General features: G+C 54.4%; 1 protein-coding gene across 2 annotated transcripts in view; it reads left to right on the forward strand.

The window, feature by feature from the left end:
• The first annotated feature begins 3,848 nt into the window (after positions 1 to 3,848).
• Positions 3,849 to 27,177, forward strand: part of ITGB4 (integrin subunit beta 4) — a 28,119-nt gene continuing 4,790 nt past the window's right edge. Inside the window, exons 1-35 of one of the 2 annotated variants that reach the window (XM_083874387.1) lie at positions 3,849 to 4,363; positions 8,494 to 8,585; positions 8,856 to 8,938; positions 9,422 to 9,523; positions 9,931 to 10,135; positions 10,656 to 10,752; positions 11,160 to 11,331; positions 11,958 to 12,221; positions 12,617 to 12,706; positions 12,871 to 12,993; positions 13,092 to 13,259; positions 13,528 to 13,604; positions 13,739 to 13,950; positions 14,206 to 14,309; positions 14,438 to 14,536; positions 15,300 to 15,426; positions 15,551 to 15,670; positions 16,060 to 16,166; positions 16,490 to 16,523; positions 16,945 to 17,133; positions 17,222 to 17,325; positions 17,729 to 17,787; positions 18,395 to 18,418; positions 18,579 to 18,727; positions 18,809 to 18,988; positions 19,523 to 19,671; positions 20,125 to 20,329; positions 20,803 to 20,963; positions 21,320 to 21,500; positions 21,700 to 21,837; positions 22,354 to 22,536; positions 22,747 to 22,878; positions 24,920 to 25,093; positions 25,576 to 25,749; positions 26,639 to 26,788. In XM_083874387.1, the coding sequence (XP_083730513.1) occupies positions 4,359 to 4,363; positions 8,494 to 8,585; positions 8,856 to 8,938; positions 9,422 to 9,523; positions 9,931 to 10,135; positions 10,656 to 10,752; positions 11,160 to 11,331; positions 11,958 to 12,221; positions 12,617 to 12,706; positions 12,871 to 12,993; positions 13,092 to 13,259; positions 13,528 to 13,604; positions 13,739 to 13,950; positions 14,206 to 14,309; positions 14,438 to 14,536; positions 15,300 to 15,426; positions 15,551 to 15,670; positions 16,060 to 16,166; positions 16,490 to 16,523; positions 16,945 to 17,133; positions 17,222 to 17,325; positions 17,729 to 17,787; positions 18,395 to 18,418; positions 18,579 to 18,727; positions 18,809 to 18,988; positions 19,523 to 19,671; positions 20,125 to 20,329; positions 20,803 to 20,963; positions 21,320 to 21,500; positions 21,700 to 21,837; positions 22,354 to 22,536; positions 22,747 to 22,878; positions 24,920 to 25,093; positions 25,576 to 25,749; positions 26,639 to 26,788 (4,633 nt within the window). In that variant the 5' untranslated portion in view covers positions 3,849 to 4,358. The remainder of the gene's footprint in view (positions 4,364 to 8,493; positions 8,586 to 8,855; positions 8,939 to 9,421; positions 9,524 to 9,930; positions 10,136 to 10,655; positions 10,753 to 11,159; positions 11,332 to 11,957; positions 12,222 to 12,616; positions 12,707 to 12,870; positions 12,994 to 13,091; positions 13,260 to 13,527; positions 13,605 to 13,738; positions 13,951 to 14,205; positions 14,310 to 14,437; positions 14,537 to 15,299; positions 15,427 to 15,550; positions 15,671 to 16,059; positions 16,167 to 16,489; positions 16,524 to 16,944; positions 17,134 to 17,221; positions 17,326 to 17,728; positions 17,788 to 18,394; positions 18,419 to 18,578; positions 18,728 to 18,808; positions 18,989 to 19,522; positions 19,672 to 20,124; positions 20,330 to 20,802; positions 20,964 to 21,319; positions 21,501 to 21,699; positions 21,838 to 22,353; positions 22,537 to 22,746; positions 22,879 to 24,919; positions 25,094 to 25,575; positions 25,750 to 26,638; positions 26,789 to 27,177) is intronic. The other variant, XM_083874388.1, reaches the window with a different exon arrangement.

Genomic DNA, 27,177 nt, shown 5'->3' on the forward strand with positions numbered 1-27,177 from the left:
GGCCTTGCTGATGACACTGAAGGAGGTGATGGCTGCAGCCAACAACTGCACAAGCTCCTTTCCAGCTCTTCTCCATTGCTGGGAGCTCCTGTGAAGCCCCTCAAACAGGTGGACTTTGTAATGTGCCCAGAGGGTCATCAAAGGGTATGATCTGCTCATTCCTGGGGAATGGTGTGAGCCCAGGAAAGCCCAGAGTTGGTACCTGCAGGGAATCACAGGATGGGTGAAGCTGGAAGGGGCTGCAGTGGCCCAGCCTCCCTGCTCAGGCAGGGTTTTCCTGGAGCACTTGGCACAGAGTTGTGTCCAGACAGTTCTGGAATATCTCCAGAGAGGGAGTGAGAAACACAGATCTTCACAGCAGGGCTCCCCAAGGATGACTAATGTTAAATGTTCAGATAAATTTCTGTGGAGGTTCAAGACGCCCTGAAAGGGCAACAAAGTTCCACCAAAGTCTCCTTTTCCTTTTGGGGGCTAACATTTTCCTCAGCACATTCCTGCAAGGCTTTGTCAGAGCAGTTTTCCACCTCTGAGCCCTCCCTGTGCTGCTGTTCCTCTGACTGTTTATAATCCACTTCCTTCCTTTTGTTCTAAGCGAGAACCATGGACACCAACGACTTCCAATAGTTGGTCTTTGTTTATTTGGAGCTTGTCTTTGGCTGGGGCCAGGCTCGTGCTCTGTGTTTCCAGTGAACAGCAGAGCTCTGGGACTTCACAAGGAAAGGTTTTGCCTTTTTGCACGGAGCTGTCTGTGTGTGCTCAGCCTCCTGCAGTTGGGTGGGATGCTGGTGTATCCCTGGAAAGCCCTGCTGTCCCCAAATGGGTGGTAAGATTGTCCCAGGCTGAAGTTGTATTCTGGATCCTTTACTGATGTTTTCCTTGGGTGTTGTTTCTGTGTTCCACTTCCCTCTTGCTGCTGGTCTGTCCCAGAGGCAAATGTTCGTCAGAGAGATTTTCCTTCAGGACCATGTCCATGACAAGGAACATCCACTGGAAAACAGGGGGCACGTGTAGTTAATGCTGCCTTGGGGAAAAGGCTGAGGGAGAGAATATGGCAGGATTTAATCTGGCACTTTTAATTGAACAAGGAATTATATTAAGCATCATTTAATGTAATAAATTATGTGCACATTAATGTACATCAATAATACATTATTACACGTTCCTTTTATTTAAGCCACGTAGCAGGATATTGTCACTGCAGTGTACAGTGCAGTGTTGAGATTAAGTATTTATTTTTCTTTTAGTAGTGTGTGTTGTTCCAGAATTTAAAAAGGGGTGAATATGCTCCAGCAGCAGGATTTTGGCTGTAACTGCTCAATAAAGGCCTAGAAAAAACCCCAAAGCTGTCTTTAGGCATGCTGTGGTGGCAGGACAGAAAGAAGAAAGGCTCTGTTGCAAGCTGGCGTGGCATTAAAAAAAGAAGAAAATAATTAACCCTGAAATCACTTGTAATTATCAGTAATTGGCATTCAGACTGGTAGTCTCAGCAGAGAGAGCAATAATTTCATGTGAGCTATAAAATTACTTTGTTTTCCCTCCTAGGGCAAAAATTTCTAGGCCACATTGCCACAGCAGAAAATCACTGATTTATAAATGTGAGATTCACCACAAATGTGGCTGTGAGGTGGTGGTGGAGCCATCTGCCCTGAAATCTGCTGATCCTCCCTCTGAAGTTCCTGTCCTCTGGTCTTAAAAACAGCAAATTTGTTTGGCAAAAGCCTGATCCAGCAGGCAGGGAGAGCAAGGGATGGAACCAAGGAAAGAACTTGAGTTCATCAGGTGTTCTTCCTTGGTGGAAATAATTTGGAGAAGTTATTGTCACTGAAAGACAAGTCATAAAACAACCTTTTTGGGTTGTTTTTTTTTTTTTTTTAAGATGAAGTTAAAACCTTTTATATTCTCATGAGCATTTACAGAAAAATTCTAATTCCTCTCTCCTTTTTTTCCCTAAAAATTTGGTAGTGAAGTTGCCATTATATTGGAAAAGTGCTTTTATCAGCCCTGCAAATGTAAAAGCAGCCCAGTTACAGCTCTGGGAAAACTCCTGTTCCATGGGTTTGGGATCTCTTAGGTGCTGGGGGGATGTGTTTTAAAGAAAGGTACAACTATGGTATCTTGAACTCTTCTGGCAGCAGCACAGGAGGGTGCAACTGGGCTTTTCCTCACAGCTGGAAACACTGAAGGGAGCTGGTCCCTCCTTGCTGCTCCAGGCTGTGGGGATGAAGGGCAGGCAGAGGGTGTCAGGAAGCCCTGGGGCTGTCAGGGTCTGCAGGTGAGACCAGAGATCCTTTACAGGAGGCAACATAAACATTCTCCATCTCAGGTGGAGAAAGGAGAACATCCAGAAAATCAGGACACCAAATATTGTGGTAGAAGGTGGGTGCTCATGAGTTCTTCTGGTTGGCTTCAAGGTTCCTGTTAAGGATCCATCACTAAAATAATTGGGGTTTTTTACTACTCTGCTTCTTGCTTGCAGCCTCAATTGGCTTTTTCAACTGCAGTGGCAGCACTGCTTACCTCAAAGAGGAAAATTGCAGCAGTGGGAGGTGGGGTGGGGCTGGCAGGAGCTGGGTGCTGCTGGTGGACAGGGCCAGGTGAGGTGACCAGACACGTCTGTGAGCAGCAGCACAAGCTCTCCTCCTGTCCTGGGAACTGAAGCCCAGTTTTAATTCACCTGCAGTGTTCAGTATCTGCTGCAGCTGTGGCTCCTGAGGCAGAGCAGGACCCTCTGCCTTCAGCCCCTCCATGGGAACGATCTGCTCTTCACCAGCAGCTCAAGCATCAGCGCCTTGCACTCACCCTGGTCCTGCTCTGCCTATATTTTATCTCGTACCCAGCTCTCATGTTGTAGTCACTGTCTTGATGTGTTTATTAAAAAAACAATAGCAAACCACCTTTATTTTCACAACTTCTGTTTAAATCTAGGAAATCACATCTCTAAAAGGGTTGGGGTTGCCAAGTCATTGGGAAACTTGGAAATGCCAGATTTAAACTGCCTGGGCTTCATTCTTCCACTGCACCCCTGCCTGTTTCCCATTTGCTGCAGTTTTTAGTGCCACAAGCACATCCTCCTTTATCCTGGGGCTAAGGAAGTTTGCATATATTAACTTGAGCTTCCTAATTTCTTGTAGTGAAAGGAGTCCTGCTCCTCACCTTTTGATCAATTCTGGTGAACAGGAGCAGTAATGCCACACTGATAGCAAGGGGGCCAAAGTTGCCCTGCTCGTAATTTTAATCTCCAAATCGAGCAGGAAATGTGCCATTTTTTCATCTGGCTGTTGCTATTGTTTGTGTTGAAGCTCAGAGGATGCAGTTTTCCTTATAAGAATCTATCAGGGAGCTGAAATTCAGCCTTTGCCATTGCATCTGCCCCAGGACGTGTGTGCTCCACTCTGTGGGAAGTGTGAGTGGTTCTGACTGTGACAAACCCCAGACTCCAAAGCAAAAGGGTGGACAGAAAATCTCACCTGAACTCCAAACCCTCCTCTGCTGTTCCTTGGGCTGGGGAAGGGGGTTTGGATTCAGCTCAGCAGGACTGGAATGAGCTGTGGGACTGGTGCCTGTTGCAGCCCTGGACCATGGTGGGATGCAGGAATGGATGGGTCTCATTCATTGCACTGACTCTTGAGGCAGATTTACTGCAGGTGAGGAGTGTCTGCCGCGCCCTGGATAAAGCAGGATGCAGGTCCATCCTCTCTGCACACAAAGCACCGGGGCTGGGCTCGGCGTCTGTCAGGGCAGGAATTCCCCTGATGTTCCAGCAAGGAGTTACCTCGGGCTCCGAGGGTGACAGGGGGAAACTGGGAGGAGAAACCCCTTTCCGCGGGGGGTCGGGGAGCTCCCTGAGCCCTGCAAGCCCAGCAGCCCCTTCCCATTGCCCGCTCAGCCCTTTTCCTGTGGGCTGGTGCCTGGGCGGAGGGAGGGAGGGAGGCTCCGGAGGGCTGTGCCTGCCCGGCCAGGTGTGCCAGCCCTCCTCCCTCCCTCCCTCCCGGCCGGGATAAAACTCCTCACCTGGGATCCAACCCCATCTATCGCTGCTCCCACCTCTCCTCCCTGCCAGCCCCGCGGGAGGGCGAGGCGGCAGCGAGAACAAAGTGGAGATTTTTGACTGGAGGGAACAGGGAGTTATGCGGGATCAGGGGCTGCCTGAGCTCCCCGCCGGACCGGGACTGGATCTTTAACCGGAAAGAGAAAAGGGACAAAATAGACACCAGGGAGAAAGGAGAAAAAAAAAAAAAAAATCAAGTTGCAGCAGCGAAGCACCACGTTCCCCCTCGGAAGAATTTCTTGGCTTGGTGTGTGGGTGCCTGTTATCCGGGCTGCGCCAGAGGATTTGGACTCAGTCAGACCCAGCGCTAATGAGGTTTGTGGCATTAATTCATCTGTGCTCTGCAGTGTCCGGCTCGTTTGAACTTTGCTGCGCGGATGAAGCGGGCAGGGAATTAAGGCGCGGGCAGGTGGGCAGGACACGGAGTGCGGGGCTCCTGTTCCCGGCTTTTCCCTGGTTTTTGCCTGTCGGGCACCGTCCGGCGCTTTGGGCTGGGAAAGGCAGCGCTGGGCTCTGGGGGCTGCTCGGCTCCGCTTTGTGCCCGCAGCTATTTGGGTGGGGGCTCCTCTGGGTGGGACAGAACAGCAGAGCCCTGTGGGGACAGTTGTTGGAGGTTTCAGGGGTTGCCCTGTCCCTCTGACCACTTCCAGGGGGAAAGGCTGTTGTGTTTTGGAGCTGGCACCCAAGGAAACCTTTCAGGGTGGAATTGTGCAAGGTCAGCCGGACTGAGGGTCCATCCCAGCCCCGGAGCCCCCCCGGTTGTATTTCCCAACTGGCGGCTGCCCCTGCAAGGGGGGAACAAGGGAAAGGGGGTCCTGGAAGAAAAGGTCAGGGGAGAGTCGGGGGTTCAGGGTGGGCTTTGCTGAACTGCAGCTGTTGGGGGATTTGTGAGTTGGTGGATCTGACAGGGAGCAGGGAACGGGACAGGAGGGCTGGTGTGAGGGGCTGACAGGGTTATTTGGGGGGAAAAGGGGGATGAGGAGCACCCACGGAGGGAAAGGACGGGAAAAGTGTCTCGTGGGGCCAAAGGAGCAGTGGAAGCGGCAGGAAGAGCACATGGAGGGAACGGGAGGGTTCCGGGGCTGTGCTGCCATTCGGGCAGTCCCCAGGCAGGTTCTGTCATTCCTGACTCTGCTCCTTGGGGTTCCCCCCTGCCCGGGCCCGGGGGGCAGCAGGAGGAGGTGGTACCGCAGCCACCAGCCCTTCACAGCACGGGGGGGTTTGGCCACAAAGCAGCTCCAGGGGGTGCCCGGGCTGGGTCCTGCTCTGTTCTGTCCCTGCCTGGAGGGTGCTGGGGCCATGTCTGGGGTCTGGAGCTCAAACTGGAAGATGAAAACAACGAAGGGAGACACTCACATGGAGTCTCCCAGCTGCAGGAACACACCTGGGGAAGGAGGGGAAATGGATGGGGAAGGCAAACAAGACCAGAACGATTCTGTGTGTAAGTGATGATTTGAGTGGGTTGAGTTTTTGGAAGTTTTGGGAAGTCTGGCTTGATAATTGTCAAGTTTTGGGGCATTGTCCCAGCAGCTCTGTGGCACCACATGTGCAGGGGAGAGAACATGAGCTGAGCCCCTGGGCTGTGGCTGCACTGCCCATCCTCAGCACACACGGACCAGTGTCAGTCCCCTGCACAGCCCCCACACAGCCCCCCAGGGCTGCAGAAACTTCCCATGAGTTCCCCATGCTTGGGAACTCATTGCTCGAGCATCTCCCTCACTTTCCCGTTCCTGTGTCCCAGCCTGCCAGGTGTCCCCAATGTGGCAGATGGGACAGGCTCCTGCTTTGTGACTCATCACAACCTGTTCCTTGCTCCCTCTCCCCTATCTGCCATTCTGACCCTGCCCTCTGTCCCATTGCACCAGTGGTTTGCTTGGAGCATTGCCTGGATTTTTGGGGATGAGGCAGCCAGCCCCAGCCTCACCAGACTCAGTTCTTGGCATATTCCTGGAGCAGGTTTGTTGGCTGTGCTGAGGGGCAGGGCAAAGGCTGGGGGAGCAAGAGGAGACCAGAAGGAAATGCTGGGGCAGGTCTGGGTAGTGGTAGGAAGTTTCTGCGCAGCCAGGGCTGCTCTGCCTTTCTCCTTGTTTTTGCACGACTGAACAGATTTGTTGTTGTTGTTGTCATGAAAACCCAAACAAATCCTGCAGCTTTCCTGAAGTGAAAGTGGCGTTTTCCCTTCCAGAGGACACCTCTGAAAGTAAGGGGTGGCCGCTCCTGTATTTTTGCACAAATATTGCAGGCTGCATTCCTGCAGGGATCATGCTCTGTGCCACCAGCACCCGGCCTGCTGGCACCTGCCCAGCAAAATCCTTGAAGGTTGGTGTCTCACAGGGCAACTGAACGTTAATACTGAGCAGGATTTTATGGCCCTTTATCTCAGCACTTGAAAAGACATGATGGCAGTTTATGTGCCCGAGGCCCAGGGTGTGTCCATCCGTTCCTTGGTGACTTTTTCCTAACTGGTGATTAAAGGAAGAGGAATTAGGTCCTTGTGAGTTGAGCAGTCTGGTTCCATACTCAATCCTTTTCTTGTGGCCCATGTCATGGTGGGAGATGGGATTTGCTGAGTGCTCAGGGGATGTTTTCAATTGTGTTTTCCCTCCACAGGCTCTAAGGGTTTCTTCCCTAGCCTTTCATCCCACCTCTAACTGGCACCTCCCCACATCTCCACAGCACTCTGCTGGGCTGGGGCAGAGCAAGGGAAAAAGGGATTTTCCTGCTTCAAAATCTCCCCGTGTCAGTTGCAAGGGACACAACATTTGCCAGCGAGTGCTGCTGTGAGGACTGTCACTGCAGGAGATCACAAGCATATCCTGTGTGAGGAATGTTGGCTTCAGAGGCAGCACTTGCAACTGGACTTGGAGGGACAGGGACCACCCAAAGCCAAACCTGCAAAGGGCCTGACTGGGGACAGTCAGTGTGGCAGGGAGGGAAGCAGAGGAGTTCCCTTGGTCGGCTGGTACCTCTTACCCATTAGAAAAACAGCTCACTGGCAAAACAGCACATTGGCTACAGCTCCTGAGGAACAGCAAAGCCTCCCAGGGTTTCCCTGCAGAGATGCTGCCCTGAGGCTCCCGTGCTTCTCACTTTGAGCCACTGGGCATTAATGACTGTGATAAACCCCTCTGGGCACAGCTGACAGGATGAATGAGATCGCAGTGTCCTGTCAGTGCTGTCTGTGTACCCAGTGACTCTCACATGGAGCCAAGTGCAGCCACCAAGGGAGGTGTCCTGTGGTGTCATTGCTGGGCTGGTTGAGCCCCATGTCACAACAATTGCTGCATTCAATGTATTCACTGGCTGCAGAGGCCAAGTGTGATCTGTTGAGACCAGGCTGGGTTTTTCCAGGGGTTGCCCTGCAGCCCAGGCCAGGCTGTGAGGAGCTGAGTCTCCAGGTGACTGCTCTGTGTGCTGGATGTCCCTCAGAGAACTTGGACATTGTTACTGCACACAACAACTATTCCTGTTTCTTTTCCTTATTTTAAGTGGTTTTCATATTATTTTCATTTTAGAGTCAGGGCTGACACAGTAAGAAGATATAAGACAGTTCATTCACATTTTATATATCAATAATATATATTTCAACTCCATCTCCCAGGAAGGAGATGCTTTAATGATATCTTTACACTTGTTTTTTCTTGGACTGTTCTCACTTGCCCTGCTGAGTGCAAGGATGAACCTCTGGCACAGCAGCTGCAGAACTCGAGATCCAGCTTTGTGCCTTGTGTTTACCACATCCAAATGCTGCATTGACTTTCCTCAGTTACAGGGAGAATGGTTCACTCTGTTTAGGATTTGACCTCTGTGTCCATCAAGGGGTCCTGCTGCCCTGGACAGGACAAAGAGGAGCTGCCAGGCTCTTAAAACTCGGGATTCATTCATCTCCAAAACTCCAAGCCTGGCATTTCCCAAGGCCTCACCCTCTCTTTATTGTTGGCTTGACCATCCTGGAAACTCTTAGTGTGATAGGAAATAGCTGAAGGGAGGGGTCATTGTTGCTTTTGGGGAGAGATGTGGACAGTCACTTTGTTTTCCTCTTTTTTTTTTTTCCAAACCAGCCAGGAAAAGCAATGTTTTGGTCTGGTCAGAGCTCACATGTGTGGATAGTGCTGGGCTCTGTTTGGGAGCCTCCTGTGCTCCAGTTGCCTGCACCAACCCCTGATGCTGAGCTGGGCACCCCAACTCCAGGCACAAGGGTGGCATTGCTGGGAATTTTGAGTCTCTTGCAGATGCCTGAGCAGAGGACAAACCATCTTTGGCTTTGCTTTTGTGCCCTGCCTTGCAGAGCTCAGCAATTGCTTCCAGCCTCACCTTTCCCAGGATGTGAGGGCTGTCCCACCCTGGCAGGGCTGGGAAGGGACTCTGTGGGAGCTGCCCTGGTCATATCTAGGTCCATTTCCATCCCTTGGCTCTCTGCAATTTTAGCAATTCCTTTGTTTCAGGAGTAAGAGGATGAATGTGCTGCCACGAGCGTGTGCCCAGCTGCTCCTCGTGTCCCTGCTCTGCACCACCAGCCTCTGCCAATGGAGCAAAAGTGAGTGGAGCTGTGCCACCTCCCCTTGGGGACTGTGTGTACCTGTCCTGGGCTCCAGAAACACCAGTTCTCATGTGGAGAACACCTGCTGTGTGTTTTTCCTGCTGTTTTCCACCTCCCCAGCTTTTGGGGACCCTCCCTTGCTACTCTGCTGCTGTTTTGCAGCCAGTTTCCACTAACCAGGCAAAACCTCCATCTCTCCATGGGATCAGCTGTTCTCAGGCTCTCCCACAGCTCACTTTGTTTTCTCCATCCCTTCTCTCCTGGCAGGCAATCGCTGTGTGCTGTCCCGGGCAAAGAGCTGCACTGAGTGCATCCGGGTGGATAAGGACTGCTCCTTCTGCACTGACCCGGTGAGACCCTGCAGGGCAGCCTGGGGCTCCACTTCCAACCCTGCTGATGGAGGGATCCCACCACCCTCAGTGGGAGAGGGACACAAGAGCAGGGGCAGCTTCTGGATCCAGCTTCCCTTCTGGATAGGAAAGGCTGCAATGTGGATTTCCTTTTGGCGTGGAAAATGGGGAGGGAGGGGACCCAGGGCAGAACTGCAACAATCCAGGGGTTTATCAGAAAATGTCAGTGCACCAGAAACAGAAACAGTGTGTGCAAGGGATGAGGGGAGAGTTTTATCCCACACAACCCAGTAACTCACTGGTGGTCACATTTCAGCTGGTGGTTCTGTGCAGGACTCGTCCCCATCTCTCTGCCCCACTCCTGCTCCCAAAGGCTCAGAATGCTCTAGGCACAGGACCCTGCTTCCTGCCCTGTGCATTTGCCCCTTTCTCAGTGTATCTGGTGCTTTCTGTGGCTCTTATGCTGCTTTTGCTCCCTGGCAGAGCTTTGAGGAGCCGCGCTGTGACCTGCGGGAGAACCTGCTGCGCTCCGGCTGCGGCGAGGCCAACATCGTCTACACCCGGGGAGTGATGGAGACCAAGCAGGTGTGTGCTGGGGATACAGCCCCTGCTCAGCCCCTCCTGAGGGGTCTTTCATGTCCTTCATCCTTCTCGAGGCTCCTCAGCAGGAAAAATACAAACTCCAGATTGCTATTTATGTAGGGTCTACTCAAAAGCAACACCTTCTGTAGCTGGTGGACCTGTGGGCCACTGGTCCTGATCCAGGCTGGGGTGACTTTGCAGGCAAAGCAGATGTAAGCAAAGCACTCACATCCCTGTGGAGGAGGGGCCTGGCTGGACACGAGTGGATGTGGGGGAGGCTGTTGGACAGTACATGAGGGAGGGAGCGCACTCATCCCATCCCTCCCACACATCTCCCTGCTCCTTGCCTCCTCCTCATTGCACCACGGTGGAGATGGAGTCCATCCCCTTCACATCACTCTCCTTCACAGAATTTCAGTATCAACACATCCCTGCAGAGGACCCAGGTGTCCCCCCAGGCCATGCACATTCGGCTGAGAGCTGGGGAGGAGATGAGCTTCGACATGGATGTCTTCCAGCCCAAGGAGAGCCCTGTGGATCTCTACATCCTCATGGACTTCTCCTACTCCATGTCTGATGATCTGGACAACCTCAAAAGCATGGGGCATAACCTAGGTGAGGGCAGATCTGGGAGAAGAGGGGAGCCTGCTCCTGTGCTGATGAAGGCAGGCAGCTCACTCTTGTCTTTGGCTGCGAGTCCTCTGCCAGCACCCAAGAGGGGGATGCAGCTGGCAATGGGCTGAGAGATGTCTGTTTTAATTACAGCTTTGCATTCTCAGTGCTCTGTGCAGCCCTGTGTGGGGATGTCTCTCTGGTCCTGCAGGGATCCTCACGTGTTCTCCCCTTCCAGCCCAGCTGGTGCCCCTCAGAGCTGGTCTGTGCAGGGCTTTTGGCATCTTGAACCTGCTGGGTGCTACTGCAGGAGCTCCAGTTTTGGGGCTGCCAAAGGAGCCAAAGGGGGTGTAGGTTTCTGTTCTATAAAGCCCAAAGTTCTTAAAAGATGACAGTTTGGGAATCTTATCTAAGAACTGGCCAGAAGAGAAGATGCCCACAAAAAGATTTCTTTCCCTGGAGCAGGGAGCTCACAGGCATCTCTTTATTTATGTGTCTCCCCCTTCCTTCCCTCTCCTCCCAGCGGACTTCCTGCAAGCCCTGACTTCCAATTACACCATTGGATTTGGCAAGTTTGTGGACAAAGTCTCGTCCCCTCAGACAGACATGAGACCCGAAAAGTGAGTGAGCCCCATGGGTCTCTGAGGTGGGAGTAGAGGGAATGGAAAGCGCCTTCTGTTTTCCTGTGGCTTTCAGTGTTGGCAGTGCAAGAGCCTCCATTCATCTCTCTACCTTCACTTCCAGTGTCTTCCCTGGTCTCCTCATCTCTTAGGGCTTGTTGTAGCACCATGACAATTCCAGCAGTGTCATCCTCTGCTTTCAGACCTTCCCTGCTCTGCCACAACAGACCACACATCTTGTCTTCTCCTCTATCTCTGCCCTCATCCCTTTTCCCTCTCAGTGCTGGTCACTGAGCTGCTCAGCTCCATGACTTCCCTTGAGAAACTCTCCCTAGATTTCCTCTCCTTGCACCCCAGCATCCCTTGGCTCCTGCCCAACACCAGACCCCTGGTTCCATCTCTCCTAGGCTGCGTGAGCCCTGGCACAACGCCGACTCCCCGTTCTCCTTCAAGAACGTCATCCCCCTGACCAGCAACATCAACTACTTCAGCCAGGAGCTCCGCAAGGAGCGAATCTCTGGCAACCTGGACGCCCCTGAGGGTGGCTTTGATGCCATCCTGCAGACTGCTGTTTGCAAGGTGAGCATGGCCAGGGCTGTGTTTTTCATGGGTGGATCTTCCTGATGCCCACTGATGAGCCACACACTATTCCAGCTGACAGGGCAGCCAGGGAGCTTCAATTCAGCTACAGTTGGTTCTTGCCCTCCCAGCCGCACGCTCCCAGTGCCAAGCTGTTTGGCCTTCCCAGTTTTCCCTAAGTTTTAGAATATGTGTCCTAGTGTTTGATGCCCAGCACAGGAGCTGCTTGCTGGGCACCCTGGGTGTGTGCTTTTTGCTCTGTCCCGCTCTGTGCCTGCGGTGATGAAACTGCTCCCTGGAAAAGAGCCCACTTGGGCTTGGCCGCTTGGCTGAGGGATGAGCACAGCTCCAGACATGTCCAGGGAAGCGTGGGCTTGCCCCCTGTTCACACATGTGCCTGGCATTGAGCCGCTGGATGGGAGACATCCCATGCTTTGAGGGTGTGGATGGGTGCTGGGATTCCCAGGGACACGGGGTTGGTTGTGTTTGCTGCCAGGTGCAGGTGGTGCCTTATCCTTTGGGTATTCCAGCTCCTGTCAGTGCTGGCTTGCCAAGGGCTGCAAGTGCTGTGCAGGGGTTTGGGAGGCACAGAGATAAAGGTTCCTTCTCCCCCTCCCCGGCTGCAGGAAAAGATCGGCTGGAGAAACGACAGCACTCACCTGCTCGTGTTCTCCACTGAGTCTGCCTTTCACTATGAAGCTGATGGTACCAACGTCCTGGCAGGGATAATGAGCAGGAACGATGAGCAGTGTCACCTGGACAGCCATGGCACCTACGACCATGACACCAAGCAGGATTATCCTTCAGTGCCCACCCTCGTGCGCCTCTTGGGCCAGCACAACATCATCCCCATCTTTGCTGTCACCAACCACTCCTACAGCTACTATGAGGTGAGGAGACCACAGCAGTGATGCCACATGGCATTATCTTTCTTCCAAAACCTCTTCTTCAGCTCAGCTGGGAGGAGAAAGTGTTTTCCCATCGTTTGTCCCAAGTGCTAAACCAACACCTTGGTATTTGGGAGGGTGCCACACTGTGCTGGGGGGCTGCTCTAGGTTGTGGGAGGCTGCTCTATTAATGGGTGCAGGAATCTGGGCTCTTAGAGGTCTCCCTGTGTTGGTTTCTCCTTCTTGTAAAACAGGGAAGGCACAGAGCTGGAGAGTAATTTCGGTTGGAAGGGACATTTGGAGGTCTCTGGTCCAAGTCCTGCTCAAAGCAGAACCCACTCCCATGATAGAGGAGGGTTCTCAAGGCCTTGGCTCAGGGAGCTCCTGTCTCTCTGCAGAAGCTGCACAAGTATTTCCCCATCTCTGAGATCGGGGTGCTCCAGGAAGACTCTTCCAACATTGTGGAATTGCTCCGCACAGCCTTTGAGGTAACGGTGCTCTCCAGACCTTCACCCTGGCTTCCAGGGAGGGCAGAGAGTGGGCACCTCCTGGGCAGGAGAGCAGGCAGAAGGCAGGACGTGGCCCCTCTGGAGCAGGAGTGGTCAGAGGGTACTGCTGAAAACCAACATTGTGTTTATCCTCTGCCACCCAGCGCATCCGCTCCAAGATGGACATTCGGGCTGACTTCATCCCCAAAGCCCTGAAGACAGACTTCACCTCCTCGCTGTTTGAAAAGACAGAATCCGGCTCCTTCCACATCACCCGTGGAGAAGTGGTAAGCCCTCGTATGGCAGCAGAGGGGAAGGTGTGAGGGGATGAGCTCTCCGTGTCCAGCTGGGATGGCTCATCCCTGCAGTGTGTCCTTTCCTCCAGAGCAAGTTCCGCATGCACGTGAAGGCTCTGGAGTACGTTGGTGGGCAGCACGTCTGCAGCCTCCCCAAGGACGACAGGGAGAGAGACATCCGTGTGACAGCCACGTCCCTCAGTGACAGCCTCAGGGTGTCAGCTGCTGTCATCTGCGACGTGTGTCCCTGTGAACAGGTGGGTCATGCAGAGAGGTGTCCTTCTCCTGGCCAGCCTGGGGTGGGAATGTTTTGGCTGATGCTTGTGGGTCCTGCTTGACCACTCAGTGATGCTCAGCCTGGTCAAGACTTCCATCACAGCCTGTTCCAAGCTGGGTGTGATGTCCTATGGCAAAGCTTTGTCTTCAGGGCATAACTTTGCCCTTGGATCTGCCCTTCTGATTCCTGAAATGGTCTTGGGGGCAGCTGGGCCAATTCAGCAATGCCTCTTCTCTCTTCACTTCCAGGAACAAGAGTTGGACTCACCCAAGTGTAGTTTCCATGGGAACTTTGTCTGTGGACAGTGCATCTGCCACCCAGGCTGGTAAGGACCGTGTCCAGACCCACACCTCTGCCAGGGACCCACAGTGACACACCTCCACACCCTGGGCATCCCACCCAGGACTCTGCTGTGCTGCGCTCTGCTCCTGCCTCTCTCAGCACCGTCTCTGTCCCCAGGCGAGGGGACACCTGCGATTGCTCCCCGGCGTCATCCCCCAACAACGAGGCGTGTGTCCGGCCCGGGGACACGGAGCCGTGCTCGGGCCGGGGCGAGTGCCTGTGCGGGAAGTGCCAGTGCTACTCCGAGGAGCAAACCCCGCGCTTCGACGGCTCCTTCTGCGAGTTCGACGTCCTGCAGTGCCCGCGCACCTCTGGCTTCCTCTGCAATGGTGAGAGCCCCCCCTGAGCCCCCCAGCTGGGGGATGTGCCGGACCTGGGGGCACTGACAGGGTGTCAGTGGAGTGCTGGCACTGGCACGGGGGCTGAGTGAGCAGTGATGGGCTGCAGGGACTCTGCACTCGCAGACGTGCAGGGAGGATGGTGTGGAATCTGCTTGTAGCCCCTGTGCACCCCCAAAGAGCCAGAGACAGGGCTGGGGGAATGGCACAGCCCTGGAACCCAGGTAATCCCTGCTCTCACCCCAGATCGTGGCCGCTGCTCCAGGGGCGCCTGCGTGTGCGAGAGCGGCTGGGAGGGCCCGGGCTGTGAGTGTCCCACCAGCAATGACACCTGCATCGACAGCCGAGGGGTAGGTCCTGCCCTGCCTCCCCAGGGACCCCTGCTCCAGGCTGGGCTGTAGGGAGTGGCCCCAGTGTTGGAGTCTCTGGGTCACCAAGGTGCCCTGCTGACTCCCAGTTGTCACCTCTTCTCTCCCAGGGCATTTGCAATAACCACGGGAGGTGTGAATGTGGCAGGTGCATCTGTGACATGGCTTCGCTGTACACCAGCTCCACCTGTGAAATCAGCTACTCCCTGGTGAGTCCCTCTGGGTTTATCACTTATTCCCATGCAGAGCCTCCAGGGAAGAAAGGCAAAGCAGAGATGAAGGCACATCTCAGTCAGGAATAAAATCCTAAGCAAGGGTTTGTCTCACCTGTCCTGTGGCCAGGAGGGGGCTGGCATGGAAGCTGCTTTGTAGCCACAGGCTTTCTTTCCCCTCCTGTTCACTAGCAGCAACTATTGAGAGTCTGTCTGTGTTTATCTGCACCCTGTTATTGGGCAGAGGTTTGAGGCTCAGCTTGTGGCTTGTTCTGATTTGCCTCAAGGCGGGGAAAAAACTCATTTCATAGTCACAGACTGGTTTGGGTTGGAAGGGACCTTAAAACTTATCTCATTCCAACTCCCCTGCCACAGGCGGAGATACCTTCCACTGGATCAGGTTGCTCAGGGCCCCACCCAACCTGGTCTTGAACACATTTAATTTCCTCATTGACAAACACGGGCTAATCCCACAGTGGGGATGAAGAAAGCTGGCTTGATCATGTTTTGGAAAGGCCACTGAAACCCTTGGAGAAGATCTAATTGCTGCCCCAATGCTGGCTGTTGGTATAAAAGATTTTGGAGCCAACTGGGCTTATAAATCCTTCATTAGCTGCTTGTTCTCGGTGACTTCTGTTTTTTACCTGGACCTTGCCCTGACTCTGGGATGAGGAGCTGCCCCTCCAGCTCTGCCTTTCAGAGGCTGTGTCCTCCCTGGCTCCTGGGGGTGTCCCTGACCATCCCACCCCACTCTGCCCAGGGCTTCCAGGCTGTGTGTGAGAGCATCCGGGACTGTGTCCGCTGCCAGACCTGGGGGACAGGCAACCTCAAAGGGAACTGCAGCTCCTGCCAGCTCCAGATCCAGATGGTGGAGGAGCTGAAGAAAGGTAACATGAGAAGCAGAGCTGGGTGCAGACACGTGTGGTGTCTCCTGTGTGTGTGCACACAGGGCTGCTCCCCAAGTCTTTCCTGGCCCTGGTGACTTCACAACCGTGTCCCCTCTCCCCACAGAGGAGGCTGGCGAGTACTGCTCCTTCCAGGATGAGGATGATGACTGCACCTACCACTACACCCTGGATGGAGACCCCAGTGCCCACCCCAACACCACTGTCCGTGTGCAGAAGAATAAAGGTGAGCAGGGGATGTCCAGCCTGGGGTCTGGATCAGAGTGACCAACTCCACGCTGTCTCCAATCCCTGCTTTGTCCCTTTGCTGTGTCCCTGGGCAGGGTCAGCTGCTGGAAGCACCTCCCTGCCCATGTGAACTGCAAGGGGTGGAGTGTGACACCCTCAGAGAGACCTTTAGAGATCAGAGCCTTTCCCCCACTGCTATGGGCAGGGATTGCTGCAAGGTGCTGCACAGCCCTCTCTGAACAGTATTTCTCATTGTGAGGCATTGCCAAGGTTAACTGGGCTGCTCCATCACTCGGAGAGCTGTGGCCCAGCCTTTCCCCTCCCTCCCTGCCCCCTCCCTGCACACCCGGGGCTGATGCCTGGGGGTGACGTGTCTGTCACTTGCAGAGTGCCCACCTGGGAGCTTCCTCTGGCTCATCCCACTGCTCATCTTCCTCATCCTGCTCCTGGGGCTGCTGCTCTTGCTCTGCTGGAAGTTCTGTGCCTGCTGCAAGGTGAGTGTCTCAGCTGGCTTCCCCAGCCCAGGGAGAGAACCAGATATAGCCAAAAACATGAGAAATTTCCAGAATCCATCCAGCCTCCAGCATGGCCAGACTGGCAGGGGATGTCTCTGTGGTATCCAACCCTCTGCTGTTGCGGACATGAGCCGCTGCTGAAATTTTAGCCAGATTTCCCTCATCTGGCTGAAATCAGTTTGAGAGCCCCATCCACCCACTGCCCACGCATCCCTGCTGACGAGGATCCTCCCTGATGGGGACTTGGAGGGGTTTTGTCCTTGGCCACAAGGTGATGGTGTCTCTGGCCATTTGTTTTCTAGGCTTGCCTGGCCCTGCTGCCCTGCTGTGCACGAGGTACCAGCCCTTGGTCCTGGGGAAAGGGCTCTGGGGGAGCACTGCCTTCCTGGGTTTGGGGGTGTGCTGGGGTGAGCATCCCTTCTCTTTGAGCTGAGAGGTGGATCAGAGAAAGCTCCTGAGAGCAGAGAGCCTGAGCCAAGGAGTCCTGGAGCTGCTGGTCCACTTTTTCTTCCCTGCCCCACTCCCTGGGATGCCCTGCTGGCTCTCCCTGACCTTGTAATGCTTAGCTGGTGAGATGTGTTCTCCCCACTCATGAAGACCCCCTGCTCCCTCCATCCCACTCCCCTCCTGACGTCCCAACACCCTCAGCATGGTGGAAACCCTAAAGATCCCCCAGAACAGACTCTCTGGCGGTGGGAAGCTGACGGCTGGGGTTGTCCCAGTGCGCCCAGGCTCTGACCCCACCCTGGCTGTGCAGGTCGCACTGTGGGCTTCAAGGAGGACCACTACATGCTGCGGCACAGCCTCATGTCCTCCGACCACCTGGACACGCCCCTGGTGCGCAGCGGTTCCCTCAAGGGTCGGGACACGGTCCGCTGGAAGATCCACAACAATGTCCACAAGCAGAGTGTCACCTCCCCTGCTGCCACTAACCCCAAGGAGCTCAGTGAGTGTCCCCGTGCTTCCAGCTTCTGCCTGGGTTATTTTCCCTGACCAAGAAGGGCCGGGTTTAATTTGGGAATTTCTCTTTCCAGTTCCCTACGGGCTGTCTCTGAGGCTGGCCCGGCTTTTCACGCAGAACCTGGTGAAACCGGACACGCGGGAGTGCGAGCAGCTTCGCAAGGAAGTGGAGGAGAATGTAGGAGCCTGGGCACAAGGGGGATCGGGGTGGCCTTGGGGACAGCCATACACAGGAGGGTGGGCAGTGCCCCTTCCCTGGGAACCCACAGCTATCGAAAGGAAGGAACAGTTTTTCTTCTTTTGTGAGAAAGCACAAATTTTAAGGTCGCGATTGTAAGAATTAGCAAAGCATCTCGTTGAGATTTTGGGTTTGCTTTGGGGAATGTGATCTGGAGCTCCTGTTTGGTTTCAGTTTGCAGCCTCTTGCCATGTCCTGGAAAGAAACATGGTGTGGGAAGATGAGGGAGGAGGGCCTGGGGTGGTCAGAGGGCTCTTGTGTTTTGTGGCTGCAGCACCTGCTTGCTGAGCACATCTCTGTTCAGTGAGGGATACACTGTGAAAGCCCCTCTTACTCCTTGCAGCTGAATGAGGTTTTCAAGCACATTCCGGGCTGCCACAAGGTCCAGCAGACCAAGTTCAGGTGAGTCAGTGGGGGAGAGACTCCTGCAGGGCAGGGTTCCCCCAGGGCACTGCTGATGATGGGGTGGACCAGAGGGCTGGGGTGTGAAATCTGCAATGCTGGGAGGGAGTATGGTCTGTGACACAAGCCTGGCATGGTGCTTCACCCACCCAGGGCTGCAGAGCAGAGCCCACCCAGCTGTGGAGGAGATCTCAGCTGAGTTTGGCTTTGCAGCAGTAGGAACAAACCCTGGTCTCATGGTGCTTAGTGGGAGAATTCCCACTGGCTTCAAAAGTTTCAGCCTGATGCAAACTTAGGAGTGCCTGGTGCAGGCCAGGAGGAATCTGGGGATGCCAGTGCAGAGCAGGGAGTGGTATCTCCTCCCCACAGCCTGATCCAGATGTGATCTCCCCTGTGGGCACGTTCCTTGCTGCATTGGGAAACCCAGGGTGGGAGGGAGCAGCTGGGCAGGAGGGAACTTGTGCTGGGGTTCTGTGGGATGGGTTGGCACCCGCAGGGCAGAGCTGCAGCTCAGACCTGCACAGGGCTGTGATTCACACAGCACTTTGTCTCTCTGAGGGTTTTAGTCACTCTGATTTGGGTTTTGGTTTTTTTTTTATTCCCTCAGGTTACAGCCCAATTCTGGGAAAAGGTAAGAGGAATTTGCAGGTCTCTGTTGCAGCTTCTCCCTCTTTGTACACACACGTGTGGGGTGACCGAGTGCCCCACACACTCACTGGGCCCCCAGGTGCTGTGTGAGATGAGTTACCCTGATCTCATCTCTCACCTGCTTTTCCCTTCCCTCTTCCTAGGCAGGATCACACCATTGTGGATACAGTGCTCACTGCCCCTTACTCAGCCAAGCCAGACATCATCAAAGTGGTGGAGAAACACGTTTCCCACGAGGCTTTTAATGACCTGAAGGTTGCACCGGGTTATTACACTGTGACCTCAGACCAAGGTGGGGAGCAGAGCCCAGAGCTGGCTCCTGGCTGGGTACAGGGTGTTATTTCCCACCTCTCACCCTTGTCTTTTCCCCCAGATGCTCAGGGAATGGTGGAGTTCCAAGAGGCTGTGGAGCTGGTGGACGTCCGTGTCCCGCTCTTTATCAGGGACGATGATGATGATGAGAAGCAGCTGCAGGTGGAGGCCATTGAGGTCCCCAATGGCATTGCAAAGATCGGGCGCCGGGTTGTCAACATCACCATCATCAAAGAGCAAGGTGAAGGGCTGTGACTGTGTGAGGGAGTTTGTGTTTGAGTGTCCTGTGTCCAGACTGATGTGGTTTGTAAGGCACAGTCTGCATATCTGAGCACCCCCAGGCCACAGAGCAGACACTTGCTTGGTGACCTAAGTCTAAACTGGAGGATCCTGTAATGCCCCCAAAGAAGGGTCATTTTCTCTGCTGACAGAAACATTTCACCATCACAAGTTTAGATGCTGCCAATTCCATGACAGATTATGGGCTGACCACATTCCTCTGCTGCTCCAGTTCATTGGGTGCTGGCATGAAGTAGAACCTCTTTGATGTTATTGTGCTAATGTCCCCAGCACTTTCCCTCTGCCTCCCACCTGGCTGTTATGAGCAGGGAGCACAAATGGGAAGTTGGGAAGTCTCCAGCCCATGCAATGATACTTCATGCACAGTTCACACCCCTGGGTGACAGGAACTCTGTTCAGGGAGGACACCTGAGTGTTTGGGATGTGATTCTTTGTGTATTTGCTGTACACACTCCTTCTCTCCTGCCCCTTCCAGCCAGCAGCCTCATCACCTTCCTGCAGCCAGCCTATTCCCACAGCCGCTTTGATAAGCTGGCCAAGATCCCTGTCCTTCGGGAGATCATCGACAATGGGAAATCCCAAGTCACCTACAGGACCCGGGATCTCACTGCCAAGGATGGCAGGGTAAGGGTGGTGCTCCTGGCCTCGGCAGGCAGGAAGGGAACGAGTGGGAATGTAGGGCTGGGAAAAGGACAACCCTGGCGTTGCAGAAGAGGGGTGAAATGTGGGTGGGACAGAGGGGACCCAAGGCTTGCTGTCAGCACAGGGGTGAACATTCTTCTCCATCCCTTGCTCCCTGGGGGAGAGAGGACCTGAGAGGATGCCTGTGCCTGAGGCAGAGGGTTCCAGCTGCCCCTGGAGCTGTGGGCACTGGGAGGCAACTGAGGATTGACTGGGGGATGAGGGGAAGCTCTTTGGGAGTCTCCTCATGGATACTGCAGGCTGTAATCATAGAACAGTTTGAGTTGGAAGGGACTTTACAGATCATCTCATTCTATCCCCCTGCCATGGGTAGGGGCAGGTTGCCTAGAGCCCCATCCAGCCTCACCCTGAACACACCTCTCCTTTCTCCTCCAGGACTACAAATTCACAGAGGGTGAACTGGTCTTCCAGCCTGGGGAGACCCGAAAGGAGGTGCAGGTGCCCTTGCTGGAGCTGACAGAGATAGACACCCTCCTCAACAACTGCCAGGTCAAGCAATTTGCTATCGACCTCCTCCACCCCAAGTACGGAGCCAAGATCGGCCGCTACCCCCAGACCACGGTGACCATTGCTGACCCAGGTAGGGGCTGGCAGCCGGGCAGGGACAGTGGCTGCGGGGGCTGTGGGACTCCTCCCCAGACCAGCCCACCCCAGCAGTGCACAGAGTTCCATCCTCGCCCCAAAAGCCGCAGCGAGGATCCTCCGGCTCTGACTGGTAGATTTGGGTCCCCCTCTAGAGGCACGAGTGGGAATAGTCAGTGGATGGGGAAAAGATGGATCGTCTCCCGCGGTAAAGGAAATAGAATAGAAATTAATTCCTTTTCCTTGGGAATTTGAATGAAAAGTCTTAAAAATAAGGGAGAGGTAGGACTTGCCCATGAATGGTGTGTGGTAGTTCCTGTGGCTGGACAAGCAAAACTGTCATCAAGTGGGTCAATATCATAAATAATGTATTTATCCCAGCATGGCAGGGCAGTGCTGAGAGAGGCACAATTCCTTCTTTTTTCATCCGAGGGAGAGGACTGGCACTGATGTAAACTTTCTTGTCTGCAGAGCTGGTGGATGGTGTCCCCTCGATGACTGGCTTGGCCCAGGTCCCCCAGTCCCCCAAGGGCCGCCTGGGTGCACCACTTAATCCCAATGCCCGTGCCCTCAGCTCCAGGGAAATCAGCTTCAACTGGTTTCCTCCACCGGGAAAACCCCTGGGGTACAAGGTAAGGGGTGAGCGGATCCCAGGGAAGAGTGTGGGTCCCCTCCTGCAGGTGTTTCACACAGACATTTGTACTGAAGGGGTCCAAATTACACACCCAAAAGACGGAGCAAGTTCACCCCTTCTGCTCCCCTCCATCCTTGAGGGACCATTGCTGGGTGGATGAGGGATATGCAAGAAAGATTCCTGGTGGCTTCATCTCCAGTTCCATCACTTATGAGGAAGTGCCCAGACTGTCCTGGCCTCCCATTTCAGAAGAATGGCACAACACCATTCCCAGAGCCGATTTAGTAAGAGACAAGGAAATTCTCACATATTACGAGGATCTGAAGGAATCACAGCTTGCACTTGCTTTTCCAGGTGAAATACTGGATCCAGGGAGACCCTGAGTCAGAAGCTCATCTCATTGATGTCAAAACTCCATCAGCAGAGCTGACAAACCTTTACCCCTTCTGCGACTACGAGATGCAAGTCTGTGCCTACAACGCCATGGGAGAGGGGACTTACTCGGACATCGTCCGCTGCCGCACGCTGGAGGAGGGTGAGTGACCCCACACCTGCCTTCCCTCCACGTGGGAACAAGTTTGTACCTCTGCACCCCGCACCAGGGTCAGGGCTCCAGCACTTGGGGTCAAGCCCTGAGTGTCTCCCAGTGCAGCCCAGCAGTGATCTCGGGAGCTCTGGGCACCCACTGGCTCCTGACTTGCAGTGATGGGAACCCTTTGCTTTTGCTTTCCCAGTGCCCAGCGAGCCCGGGCGCTTGGCCTTCAATGTTGTGTCTTCCACTGTGACCCAGCTGAGCTGGGGTGAGCCTGCAGAAACCAACGGGGTGATCACGGCCTATGAAGTCACTTATGGGCTTGTCAATGATGACAACGGTAAGAGTTCATTTTTGGATGGGACAGTCCAGCCAGGCTGAGGGGCTGGAGGTCATTTGCTGCAGGCTGTGCCAGTCCTAAACCACGGCAGCAGAGCCAGAACAACTCCAGGCATGTTTCTTTTGAGAACTGGGATTTGGGTGGGTCACTTCTTGATGGAAAGAGTATAGAAAAATTGCCAGCCACGATTTAACCCTGCAGATTCCAAAACACTCTGTTCCCATTCACTTCCATAGTGTTTTATGTTGTTTTTCATCTCAAAAACTTAGTTTGTAGGTCTAGATAAAGGGGGTGAGGTGCCAGGAAGGTGTTATTTGTGACATACCAGCAACAGAAGACTTCTCCTGGAGGTTAACTTCAGCATTAGGTTTGGGAATCACCCTGAGATGATGCTGCTTGTTATGAGCAGCCCAGAGAGCTGCTGCACCCAGAGCCAGGCTGTTTCCTGACCCCAAAGCACAGGCTGTTTTGGGGTCCCCGGTGCCTGGGGTGTGACAGTGTGCCCGTGCCTTGCAGTGCCCATTGGGCCCGTGAAGAAGGTGCTGGTGGAGGAGCCCAAGAAGCGCACGGTGCTGATCGAGAACCTGCGGGAGTCGCAGCCCTACCGCTACACAGTGAAGGCGCGGAACGGCGCGGGCTGGGGGCCCCAGAGAGAAGCCACCATCAACCTCGCCACGCAGCCCAAGCGCCCCATGTCCAGTGAGTGCCAGCCTGGGCAGGGGACAGAGGGATGGGGGCAGTGCTGGGGAGAGCTCCCTGTCACCCCAGTTGCTTCCCCACCTCCTGTTTGTTCTGTTGTTCCCACCATCCTGGAATTCTGAGGGCCAGCCTGAGCATTGTGCAGTTTTTTGCTGCATGTGTGGGGGTTTTTTGCTGCTTGTCTAATGGCACTTTCCACCTCTCCTGCAGTCCCCATCATCCCTGACGTCCCTATCATCGATGCAGAGGGAGGTGAGGACTATGACAGTTACCTGATGTACAGTGCAGACGTGCTCCGCTCTCCAGCTGGCAGCAAGAGGCCCAGTGTCTCTGATGATTCAGGTTCGTGTCTCTGAGTTTGAAAAAGTCATTTCTAACATTCATTTTCCTTAACAGCAACTTTCAGAAATGAGCATCACAGCTCCTTCCCATCTCTCAGGGGTGGGGAGATCCAAGTTATGGAGATGGTGGAGATCAACTTTTCTAAAGCTCAGTATCTGCATCCATGGGAACAGTTGGCTGGTCACAGTGTAAATAAGGCCAGTGCCTCCTTGCTGTAGCCATGGGACAAAGAGAAGTCCCACTGTGGGGTTGGAGAGGAGCTTTTCACGGCCCTCCCTGCTCATCTTCCCTTTGTAGTGCCATTTGGCTGGACCATGAGAGTTAACACCAGCAAACAAGCACCAGCAAAGGCACAGACCTCTGAGTCCCTTGGATGCTCAGGGTCTAGGCCAAGCCAACAGGAGGGAACTCAGCAGTGCTGAGAAGGCACTGGCCTCTCTTCCTCCATCCCTTCACTTTCTGAATGAAGCTGAATCCCTGGCCTTATGTTGGGACATGAGCCATAATTGATATTATGAGGTGTGTCTGTGAGATCTTCTCTGGAGGGTTCTCCAGGGCCTGGGACCCAAGGGTGAGTCCCTGGTCTTTTCAAAGAGCAAGGAGAGAGGAACATCAGGAGTCCAACCACCCTGAGTGCACATCAAGGCGTGATGAAACCTCTCTGAGCAGAGGATAATTGCTGGAGACTCTTCATGCAGGGACAGGCGTGTGGTGGGACTTTGACTCTCACCTTTTGTCACGATGGACACAGGGCTGGAAAACAGTCCAGGGGTTGAGAAACCCGCTGCATGTCGTGCTCCCACCATTCTCCACCTACCAGATGGTTGCACCACCTGAACTCCTCAGCTCACACTTGGAGCATGGGCTGTGAACAGGCATCGTCCCCACTGGTGCTTGTCCCTTCCTCTCCCCAGCACGGAGGTGGTGGGTGGCCCACCCTGACCCCTGCAGCCCGTGCCAACACCAGTGCTTGCCTTGTCCCAAAAGGCTCCAGGTGGAAATTTGTGCCGTTGCTGGGAGAAGACCTGGACCTTCGCCGCATCACCTGGAGGCTCCCACCCGAAACCATTCCCCGCCTCTCCGGCAGCAGCCGCCTCTCCTCGGACACCGAGGGGCTCCTCCCCGAGGAGGACAGCGCTGTGGCTCCGGGCACTGTGAGGAGGAGCGGGACGCCCCGGCCCCCAGCAGGTGAAGGACAGCACTGAGGGTCCTGTCTCGTCCTGCTGTGTGCCAAAGGGACAGTGGATGGGCTCTGTGTCCCCTGCCTCCCCCTGTGTGCCCACCCTCGTGTTGGTGTGATCTGCTTCAAAGCCTTGTCCTGGTGTGTCTGCTCACACGAGTGTCAAGGTAACCCCCATCTCGGCACGGACTTGGGAGCCTGCTAGCAAGTTGCTTCTACCAAAGGCTGGACCTTCAAGGCAGGAGCAAACTCAGATGATACCTGCTGAGTGCCACCTCCAAGGGCAGCTCTTCACCTTAATTAAGTGCCCAGAGCTTCTGGGGCAGATCTGCTGGACTGTTAAACAGAAACCACTGTCTCGTTGGTGGCTGATCTCTCCTGGCCTGCTGGGAGGGGATGGGATTTTTTGTCAAGTACCAGAACAACGGAGCGGAGTTTGCTTTTCAGATCCAGCTGAGATGGGATCCAGAATGAGATCTGGAGAAACCTCCTGCATAAAGGGCCATTTTCCTTCTTCCGCCTTCTTTTAAAATCCAAAATTATAAACCAGTGCATGCGTCTAAGGGGAGACGTGAGAACCACAAGGCAGTGCCCCAGCAAGGCCGAGGTCTGGAGTTACCTTGGGCACCATGGGTGTGTCTGGTGCAGGGAGAAGTCTTTGTTTACCTCTTTCTGTGTCTCATGTTGGGTTTTGTGGTTTGTTCTAGATGTAGCATTCCAGAATCACCTTCCAGAGTGGTTGAACTTGGGATTCAGCCAAGGCAGGGGGGGCACCATGATGTCTCCTGCTTCCTCCCCATGGAAAGTGGAGCAGTAGCTCTGTCCACAGCCACATTCCTCACAGTGTTCCCTCTTCCACAGAGCACTTGCTGAATGGCCGGGTGGACTTCTCCTTCCCAGGGAGTGGCAGTAGCACCCTGACCAGGACAGCCAACACCAGCTACCACCAGCTGAGCTCCCACGTGCACCAGGAGCACAGGGTGATGGGCAGCTCCTCGCTGACAAGAGACTACTCCACAGTGCTGATGGGGCACGGTGAGTACCACAGGGATGGGACCTGTCCTTCCCTTCCATCCCCATGGCTGTCTTTGGACCTGCACCCCAAAGTCCTCGTGGGGTGAGGACTGTGCTCACAGCTAAGGGGACTATGAACTGCAGGTCTAGAAGGTCATGTCCCCACTATTGATGTCTTGGTGCTTTGCTAGGGCCTCTCTGCTTCCAGACCAGTTTGGAAGGGTTTCCACCCCTCACAGGCAGGGTGATCAGGGAAGGGAGCTCCATCCTTATCCTCACACCATGAACACTCCAGGGAGAGCACATGTCTCTTCTCCTCACTCTATCCAGCAGTGTGGTTGCCTTTCAGCTCCACATGTGTCAATCTGCTGGTGCTGACAGAAGGTGGTTTAAAGAGTCTTCAAACCTGAGCCTTAAAACATCACCTGTGCAGGAGCCTGGGCTGAAGCTACTCTGAAATCTCCAATGGTGTTTTTCTCTTTCTTCTTGCACTGCTTCTGTAGATTACCCAGGGACACTCCTCCCTCCCATCCACGAAGATGCTGGGAGGACACTCCTCCGGCCCCGGGACGTGGGTTTCAGGAGCAGGGCAAAGGTGAAGGGTTACTACCCCAGCATTGGCTGTCGGGACTCTATAATCATGGCTGATGGGTCCACAGGGATGTGCAAGTACATAGGTACAGCTTGTCCAGTGTTTCCTCCCAGCCACACATCCCATAACAGCCCAGCCACCGTCCATCCATGAGCTGCTGCCATCCACTGCTCACCCCAAACCTCCTCTCCATGGCTTGCTGTCTGCTGTGCTGATCTTCCTTCTGACCCAGCCTGTGCCTCCATCACATCACCTTTCCATTTGCAGGTGAATTGCAGGTTTCAACCCACCTGGACTGATTCACCACCACTGCTGCCACCGTGCTCTGATCAACCCATTGTCCCCATTCTCTTCATTCCTAATGAGCTTCTTGTTCTCAGTCTTACTCCACAGGCCTTTGGAGAGCTCTTGGGGAGAACGTGTGCTCCTTATGAGATGTCCCTCTGCAAGCTCCTTGTCAATGAGGGGCTTCAGTTCCTGAGTGTCACCTGGGAGGCTGCTGTGCTCTCTGTGAGCCTTGAGTCCCAGTGGGATGAGCTGAGGAGCACCCAGATGTGGTCCCAGGCCACATGAACAGGGACTGGAGGGCTGATTTAGCTGTTGATTAGGGCCAGTCTTAGTTGACCTATAAAGTCTGTAAAACTTCTGGCAGACTGGACAGGGTGCTTAGGGGTGAGGATGGTCACAGCCAGCGCCAGGCCCTTTCTCTGGACTCTCTGCCACACGGGCATGAAGCTTAATTAACTTGTCCCACTCAAGCTTGGCACCCTTGGGACTGTGGGACATCCCTGTAGCTGTGCAGAGCCAGCCAGTCCCCCCTCAAGACAGGACAGCTTGCAGAGGTGACATCCCACCACATGCTCCCCAAACCATCAGGACCACCCCATGTTTGTGTGTGCCACCCCCTCCTCTCCCCCAGCCCCCTTATCCTCCATCCCCAAAATCTCCAGCCTGATGTTCCCTTTGTGCCTCAGACTCCAGGAGGGCGCTGGGCATCCCCGACACCCCGACCCGCCTGGTGTTCTCTGCCCTGGGCCCCACGTCCCTGAAGGTGAGCTGGCAGGAGCCACGCTGTGAGAAGGAGGTGCAGGGCTACAGTGTGCAGTACCAGCTCCTCAACGGAGGTCAGTCAACAGGCACTGGGGAGTTGGTGGGGGTTTCGGGTGGTGGAGAGTCTGCTCTGGGTCTTCTGGCTCTGGATAACCCTGCTCTGGGCAGGGGGAATTGGATCAGATGATGTCGAGAAGTGCCTTCCAGCCTCAAGCATTCTGGGATTCAGGGTCCTAAATCTGCTTTTTGTGTAGCCTTCTTTTTGTGCAGGAAACGTTGCAGCTACCCCATAGCTTTCATTCCCTGTTTCTCCTAGCAGGAGAGCAATTCCTGGAGTTGCTTGTAGAATCATAGAATCATCTCCAAAAAAAAAAATCCCCTTTGACTGATTCTATCAGCCCAAACATCTTGAATTCTTTTTCCAATGCATGGGACCTGGAAAAAGGAAATGAAAATATCTTAT

The sequence above is a fragment of the Zosterops lateralis genome (genome assembly GCF_965231275.1).
Source record: "Zosterops lateralis genome assembly, chromosome: 18".
Classification (NCBI taxonomy): Eukaryota; Metazoa; Chordata; class Aves; order Passeriformes; family Zosteropidae; genus Zosterops; species Zosterops lateralis.